This window comes from Peromyscus californicus, unplaced genomic scaffold (assembly GCF_007827085.1).
Source record: "Peromyscus californicus insignis strain IS unplaced genomic scaffold, ASM782708v3 Scaffold_6__1_contigs__length_162567912, whole genome shotgun sequence".
In the NCBI taxonomy this organism is placed as follows: Eukaryota; Metazoa; Chordata; class Mammalia; order Rodentia; family Cricetidae; genus Peromyscus; species Peromyscus californicus.
In genome coordinates, this window is record NW_026294584.1 from 155,269,541 (window position 1) to 155,278,427 (window position 8,887).

General features: G+C 43.5%; 1 protein-coding gene across 36 annotated transcripts in view; it reads right to left on the bottom strand.

The window, feature by feature from the left end:
• The window catches only part of C2cd5 (C2 calcium dependent domain containing 5), a 146,144-nt gene extending 137,613 nt beyond the window's left edge, over nucleotides 1–8,531 (bottom strand). For 7 of the 36 annotated variants that reach the window (XM_052719090.1, XM_052719083.1, XM_052719084.1 and 4 more), the window contains exons 1-2: nucleotides 8,329–8,517; nucleotides 8,066–8,184 (exon numbers count right to left, since the gene is read on the bottom strand). In XM_052719090.1, coding sequence (XP_052575050.1) covers nucleotides 8,066–8,155 — 90 coding nt within the window. In that variant the 5' untranslated portion in view covers nucleotides 8,156–8,184; nucleotides 8,329–8,517. Of the gene's footprint in view, nucleotides 1–8,065; nucleotides 8,185–8,328 lie in introns of all 36 variants that reach the window. The other 29 variants (XM_052719093.1, XM_052719086.1, XM_052719094.1 and 26 more) reach the window with 11 other exon arrangements.
• Between the last annotated feature and the right edge of the window lie 356 nt (nucleotides 8,532–8,887).

Below are 8,887 nucleotides of genomic sequence, written 5' to 3' on the forward strand. Positions count from 1 at the left end.
ACTTGGTACCTAGGCAGTTGGATTAAAGAGTAAAAAAATAATTTAAAGACAAATTTAAGAACAAAAAAAAATTTTTACATGTTATTACTGAAAGACCCTAGCCCTTCAGGCTTACACCCCCAAGCCTCAGGAAGAGAGAAACTTCAAGCACCAGGAAATGAGAAACTAAAAATCTAGTTCCAGCCGGGCGGTGGTGGCGCACGCCTTTAATCCCAGCACTCGGGAGGCAGAGCCAGGCGGATCTCTGTGAGTTCGAGGCCAGCCTGGTCTCCAAAGCGAGTTCCAGGAAAGGCGCAAAGCTACACAGAGAAACCCTGTCTCGAAAAACCAAAAAAAAAAATAAAAATAAAAATAAAAAAAATAAAAATCTAGTTCCAAGGGCCACCTGACTCAGCCACTACTCAATCACCCCTGTAACAATATAACAGTGTAAAAAGATTTCTGTTAAGAGATGTGCTCAACTGTGACTGGGATAGTTGCAAGTGTTCCAGGAAGGACCACTGTGACCTGTGTGTAAACTCCACTCCCGCTCTGATACCCCCATTGAGGTTTCAGGAAGAATGTACATGCTGACGTGACTGTACCCACTCTGTGATCACCCTGTGATCAAGTCATCTGACAATCTTTAATACTGGTTAAAAACATTCAAATGTTTTCTTACTGATGGAGGGCATTTACAACAGGACATGAAAACATGCAGCCCAGAGGTGGTAGCCGCTGCCAGCTTCACATGCACTTTCAGCTTTTGTCTTCTGTCCACAGGTTTACAGAGGCCTGGTCTAATCATAACACCACCGCATTCAAGGAAGAGCAGGCTTCTAAGTACTTTAGATACATTATTTAGTTTATCTAAAACTGCTATAAACATTGAAGAAAAAGGTGTGCTAGAATTATATACCCACTCAAATGCCAAATATATTTAAGGGTTCTGGCTCACTGGCAAAGAGAGCACACATGTTTTAAGTTCTAAGTTCCCAACCCTCTTTTCTCCACAACAGTAGCTGTATATATATATATATATATATATATATATATATATATATATATATATATATATATATTTTGGTCAACTGTCCACTCAAGATAACTTAAAAATCTACAATCCCCACACTTCAATAGACAAACAAAAAAGGGGAAAAGTTAGACCACACGTGGCCATTGTGTGATTCCCCCTTCCAGAGAGAACCATAGTTCCTACAGTCTTATTTACTTCAAAAGAGATTTTATTACTCAGCAATTAAACAAACATTACAACTTCCTTTAGAGCAGCAGGGATTTTAACTGAGAGTCCTATAGTGAAATAGAGCATTTTCTGCTGATGTTATTTAATCTCTTCAAATCAGCTCTTTCCTCTAAAAAGGAGAGTTGCAAGGACATTTCATGATTACATATTACCCATGAAAAGACCCAGTATGATGGAAACTATTGATCAAATATTTATTTTCCCCTCAGACTCTTGAATGAACACAAAATGACAGCATGATTTAGCCAATTTGTAGCATGAACATTAATATGAATACCTATTTATTAAAATTTCCCTTGTAAAAAAAAAAAAAAAAACCTTGTCTTATTCATCTTAGAGATTGCTGCGAAAAGAACTTTTTGGTTTTTGTCCATGGTGGCGATAAAACGGAGGGTCTTACACATTTCACCACTGAGCAACATCATGCCCTGCTCAGGAACAATGATCTTTACTGTTCGGTCTTCACATCATAGAGGAGAAATCCCCTCAGCCAACACAACTTGGACCAACACTTGATCTGTTAGTCTAGCAAATTTTGTTAGATCACAGAATCACTAAAAACTTAAGTTCAGTAGGAAAATGAATTGCAAGCCTGACGACCTGAGCTTCATCCCCAGAACCCATGGTTAGCGAAAAGAGCCCGCTGACTGTCACGTGTGCACCATGGCATGTGTACAACACACACACACACACACACACACACACACACACACACACACTTTCTAATTACAAATTGCATGACTTTTACAATGAAATATAAAAACATGCACTTGTCTTTGAAGCTAATGCTCTTAAATACAGGTCTACTATTGATAGTTTAACATCAGAAGCATAAACTACACTGATAGGACCTGTGATCTGGTGTATATGTATGTGGTGGCACAATTCAAAATTGGTTGTAATATTTTTAAATTTTTAATTTTAATTTACATTTTAATGTAAACAAAGAATTCTATTTTTAATCTTTTCTCCTAATTCAAGGACAATTATCAGTGACTATTTCTATAAATCTTTATACAGCATTAACTTTTAAAACTCAGTTTATCAATTTACACATAAATTACAATAATAAATGTAGTTGACAAAAACCAATCTGGGAATAAACATAAGTGCTCCTACAGTATATCAGACAAGGGAGGAGACTCCGGGCACACTGGACAGCAGTTTATAGTATGGCAGCACACTGAGTCTCAGAGACAACAGTGGTCAGTAGGAACTAGTTGAGAGGGCTGCTAAACAGACTTCTTGCCCTGACTTCAAGACTGCTTAGCAATCTGAACCTCCTTCACCAAACGGGACTTACTTCCCAATCTATTCAACACCAACTCTCCTTCCAATGACATGTGTTTTATACCTGGCTTCGCCTGCACCAGGTTTGCCCTAGTCACTCAAAGAGCACTTTTCTATGTACCCATGGACATTTAACTATCCTCCAGATGCAGCATCAAAAGTTCTCGTAACCTGCCAAGTGTGGCAGTGCACACCTATAGCCTGACACTGGCAAGGCAGGAAGGAGGGAGGGGGTTTCTCATTAGGAGCTGGATACCTAGGTTCTGTTATCTCCCTCTCCTGGGAGCTTGTAACACTTACAGTCCACATCCTATAACTTATCCCTTTAACTGTAATCTTCTATTATCCTCCTCCTCCTGCTCTCATTTTCTCCTTCCTCCTGGATTATTCCTATTAGACAAATATGCTGAGAAGCTTATGTCTTTAATTACTAAAAGCTATATACACGTTAAGGACCACAGATTTCTCTCCTCTCTTCAAAGCCATATTTTTTGCAACAGTTGCCAATTCATACTGCTTTCTCACTCCAAGCATCCCAGTTCTCTGGAAGTCTTTAGACTTTACAAGATTAGTAACAATTTCCATAGTGACCCATCTAGACAATTCCATGTTTTCTTAATTGCTTCAAGGTGTTAATAATTGAGGGTTGGGACTGGAGAGATGGTTCAGTGGCTAAGAGGTGCTCTTGCAGAGCTGTCTTCAATTCCAGTTCCACAGGACTGATGCTCTCTTCTGATCTCCTTGGACATCAATCAAGCATGTGGTGTACATATATACATGCAGGCAAAACATTCATACACATAAAATAAATTATTTTTTAAAACTGAGGGCTTCCTCTTTCTAGAAACTTCTTCTCCAACCTAAACCATCACTCATTCTTTTCCTTATTCTTCACATACCCATTAACAGTTTCCTTCCCTTTATGCTCCTACTCAAATGACTTGTTTTTTGGGACAGTCTCACTATATAGCTCTGGCTGGCATGGAACTATCTATGTAGACCAGGCTGGCCACAAACTCAGAGATCCACCCGACTTTGCTTCTGGAGAAAAAGACATGTGCCACCACATCCCATCTTTAAATGACCCTGTCTTCAATGTCAAGTGTTTTCAAGGACAGATATATCCTACTTCTCTAACAAGTTAGAGGACAGGGCCAACCCCTAAGTGGGTGTTAGAAACCTCTTTTATTACACCAATTAACTGACATTTCTTCATGCGTGTGTATATATGTTTGTGTGTGCACATGCGCCTGTGAAGGTCAGAGGACAACTTCTGGAAGTCAGTCCTTTCCTTCCACCACACATGCAGGTTTGGAGACTGAACTCAGTTGCCAGACTTGGCTACAAGCACCATTGCCTGCTAAACCATCTCACTAGCCTCAAGTTTGAGAAATTTCTAGCCTTGTTTTGGAGAAAGTGAGACAGTACATAAGATCGGACCACTGGGTATACTGCAATGCAAGACTCCCAACAGTAATTTCCCCCGTGTCATGGTTTTTTAACAGCCCAATAGATAGTCACATGACTAAAAATCTAAAGCCAGGCATGGCTGCACAAGTCTGAAATCCCAGCACTTGGAGATCTGGAGACTTCAGAGCCAGCCTGGGCTACATAGTAAGACTGTCTCAAAGGAAATCTACCTAGACTCCAAGTTAGTTTTACAAATCAGAGGTTTTTTTTGTTTTTTTGGTTTTTCGAGACAGGGTTTCTTTGTGTAGTTTTGCGCCTTTCCTGGAACTCACTTTGTACAGCCCAGGCTGGCCTCGAACTCACAGAGATCCTCCTGCCTCTGCCTTCCAAATGCTGGGATTAAAGGCGAGCGCCACCACCGCCTGGCCAGAGTTTTATGTAAGGTTTTTTTTTAATTTTTATTTACATGTATGGATGTTTTGTCTGCGTGGATGTCTGTTTACCACATGCATGTCTAGTGTCTGTGGAGGCCAGAGAGGGAGTCAGATTCCCTGGAACTGGAGTTACAGACATGGTGAATGGCCATATGGGTGCTGGGAATTAATTGAACCAGGGTCCTCCGAAAGATAACTCGGTGTTCTTAACCACTCAGCTATCTCTCCAGCCCATACAACCGTCTTTCTATATGATATTCTTACTCACATGATTTTATCCACAAGAGACATTCCCAGACCAATTTTCTCACCATCTAGAACCCTATTTAATTATATTACATATAAATTACCTCCTCCTCCCAAAAGGAGAAATTCTTTTTGCATTCATCACTATATCCCTGGCATCCACTACAGTGTCTGATATACACCAGAGCTCAATAACTAGCCAATGACCCAATCTGATTAGTTCCCATTTTCTACTACATTTATAAATACTTCAATACTAAAATAACACACAGACACACACACACATAAACCGTGTCATACTATTTGAACCCAGTGCTCATTTATCATGAGTACAGATAAATTATATTTTCTATGAGTATGGCTCAAGAGAGACTTCAAAATATGTGATATAGGGTCAGCTAGATAGCTCAGCAGGTAAAGACCTTGCCACACAGCCTAACAACTTGAATTTGATCCCTGAAATCAACAGGAGAAAATCAACTCCCAAAAATTGTCCTTTAACCTCTATTCTCAAGCTGTAGCATGTGCACATTCATACACACACACACACACACACACACACACACACACACACACACACACACATATACATACACAAATAATATTTTTAAAAAGCCAAGTGTGGTGGCGAAGACCTTTAATCCCAGCACTTCGGAGGCTGAGGTAGGTGAATCTCAGAGTTCCATGACACCAGGCTACACAAAGAAATCCTCAAAAAACAAACAAACAAAAGCAAAATACGTTTTATTAAAGGGGATGTGGGTAACATGAATTGAAGCACTTTTAATCTACAACTCAACCACAAAAATAATAAAGTGCTTGGTCTCACAGAATTGAGCAATGCTGGCCTCACTTCTAATTCAAACTGCTCTTTTGAACATCACAGTCACAAATCCGATTTCCTCTTTGACAAATGTTATTAAAAGACATCTCAAATCTAACATGCCCAGATGGAAACTGTCTCCTCAGTCCATCCATATCCTCCTGCAAAGCTCCAGAAAATGACTTGTCTACTCCAGAAAGCTACGTATTGCCTTAGTTCTCCTTTGCTCGGTCGCTGGCTCCAATCTACCAACAAATGCTCTAATCTACTTTCAAAATAGATTTGGAATTTATCCACTGCTTTCTATTACCAAATCCACCACGTGGACCTATTTGAACTACAACAGACACTCCACTGGATACAACACGCTGCAAATCAAGTGCCATGTAATAGAAGTTACCCACTGAACGTATAAAGCTCAAATCTTAACCACAGCCATGCAGCACCAGCCACCTGAGCACTTCCCCACTGTGCCTCACACTGCTCTCCCTCCTCTTCCTAAAAGATGTCTACTACATACTCCTTCCCTCCCATAACACACCAGTCTCCTCCAGCTTCTCTCCTGCCTCCTCATCCTTTGACACAAACTATCGTCTCTCAGTAGCCGATGCTTCCCTCCAACAGGTGTTTGCTTGATTGATCCTGATTATTCAACCTAAAACTGATGTTCCTTATCATTCTCTCTTGTATTCTCTTGTGGCACTCATAACAATCTTTTCCTAATTTTAATTTCAATATAATTTCCTAATTAAATACTTAATAAGTTCTTTACTTTTTAAACGTCTTAGTCACCAAGATAAAAGTTCATTAAAATCAGAAACCAACTCCTCCTCATCAATCATCATACATAATCAGCTAGACCCAAAATGGCCCAGGGCCTGGCAAACAAACAACAATCAGGGACTAGTTACTGGAAGGGCTGGGTTTGATGGGACCTGTCTGCAATCCCAGCTGCTCAGAGGAAGATTTTTTTTTTTTTAATTTATTTTTGAGATAGGGTCTCAATATGTATCCCTAGCTGGCCTTGGAACCATGTAGACAATACTGACCCCAAACTTAGAGATCCACCTGCCTCTGCCTCCCAAGCACTAGAACTAGGAGTGTGCAATATCATGGCTGGCTTGAGACAGGATTTTAACATCAAGGTAAGCCTGGGTAGTTTAGTGAAACTCTAAATAAAATATATATTAAACCCATTCAGACCATCCTACGGACAACCTAATTTTTAAAAAATCTCATTTCTGCGGAAAACCCTCTCCTGGTTTACTCTTGCTTACAACGGGAGACTAGAATAAAAAATGAGGCTTGACTCCAACCCATCTTTCCTGCTTCATCTCCACCAACCTCAAGACCCACATTTTATTCCAAGTGCATCTCACACTAAAATGGCTTCCTGGATATTTCATGTACCACGTTCTGTGCGTTTGCTCTTTCTTTTGCCTGAAAAAAAAAAAAATCCTGGGCATTCCTCAAGGCTCAGCTCAACTGTCAGCTCCTTAGGAAGTCTTCTTAAACTATGATACAGAATTAAGTTCCCTCAGTCAAATATAACATCCATCATCTTGCCTGCAGAGGCAGGAAGAGTATACTAGACTGTCCCTAGGCTGTGGAGATTTACCAAGCAATTTTAGGCACATTATTACCACCCCGAGGCCTCCACTGCCTAACCCTATAATATGGGATAACACTCCTAGCAGGACTGTGATAAGGACTTAAAAGTATATGGCACAAATATGGCAATAATGAAGCTCAATACACATTAGCTATCAGTTATTAATATCAGCTGTATGGGTCATTCCGCCTAATACTAACTCCAGTGATCTGTAGATCTCTATTAACATCTGACCCAAGAGAAAACAGACCTTTTTCAATGAAAATGAAGTTAAGCTTAACAACGGTCATTAAAAAATAAAAAATAAAAAAAAATGGGGTGAACTTCAGTTAATTCGGTTCTAGAACCTTGAAGAACATTTTATATTAAGCAGAAGTATACTATCATATATCTTTGAACCTTAGGCATTAATAGCCCAAATGATTATTGCTCTAATAGTCTGCCTCATCATGTCAACTTTTATTATAATTTCTCCCTGGCTTCTTTCAGGTTCTGAGTTATTAATTTCCGGGCTGTAGGCCTGCGCTAATTTGCATGACTTTTAAACTAATCATTAGATTTAAAAAGCAATTTTGCAATTGAAATCCATGGCACTTAATTGACTTCCTACCTCAAGGCAATAAATTACCCTAAGACAGCTCATCTCCCTACCAGTCTACACAAGAGCAGATAAAGCGCCACTGTTGTGTGTGACTTGCACGGATGATTCAGACAGTGTTGGGGAAAGGGCTGGACGTCGTCGCACCGTGGGACTGCGGGTGTCCCCCGAGAGCTGGCTGCGTGGACACGCTGCAGCAATGGCCCTTAACCTCCTAATCATAAACGAGGTCGTGCGGGCGAGCGTCTCCGCGGCCACGCCTCGGACTGGCAGGTGGCCGGGAGGCGTCCTGACCCCAGGGACGCCGCGAACCTGGCGGCGGGACGTGTCCCGAGCGGAGGGCCACAGCCCACGGGCTGGGGGCGGTGGGCATCCCTCCACGGAGCCGCGGACAGGACCAGGCACCAACCTCCACGAAGGCATCCGTCAGGTCGCTGGCACGGTCCATCACCGGCAAATGGCGACCGGCCACGATTTTCACCTTCAGCTTCCCCGGCATCGCGGCGGCTTCGGCCTCTCCTAGGATTCCTGCAGAAACAAACAAGCGCGTCTGCGCCGAGCCAGCGTCGGGGGGGCCGGGGAGGGGAGGGGGGGGGCCGCGGGGAGCGCGCGGAGGGGACGACGGGAGCGCGCGCCAACTGACAGCGGAGGGCGCGCGCGCGCCGCACTCACGCTCTGAGGAGGAAGCGCGTCGTCCCGCGCGGGCGCCGAAGCCTCATTCCGCAGGAGCACCCGGAGGAAGGGCGCCGGCCAACCGTGCCGCCCTGGCCCCGGCGTACTACCTCTAGCCTCCAAGTCCAGTCAGCATCCCGCGGAGCCGGCGCCGCGCCTCCCCGCCTTCCTCCTCCCACCCTTCCAAAAATGGCGGCCTGTGAGGCGGGAGCGATCGATCACTCGGTCCTCTGCCGCTTCGGCGGGGCCGATTTGAATTCGCCGGGGCCAGAAGAGAGGGGCGGGGCCGAGCTGGGGAGCAGGGAAGCCGGTCGAGCCCTGCATCATCCACCCAGCCTGCCTTCGGGTGGGTGTGCAACTGATGCTAGAAGGTGCCGGCGCTCCGGGACGCGACGTTGGTGATAGCCACGCCGCGCTCTGCAGGCTCCTGGACAGACTGCTGCAGCCGGGCCTGCTAGAGGAATCTACTGTTAGTGTTTCCTAAGACGGACACCACGAAGGGGTACTAGTGCGTCTTCAGGTCAGAGCCGGGTGTGGGGACGCACACCTGTCAACTCAG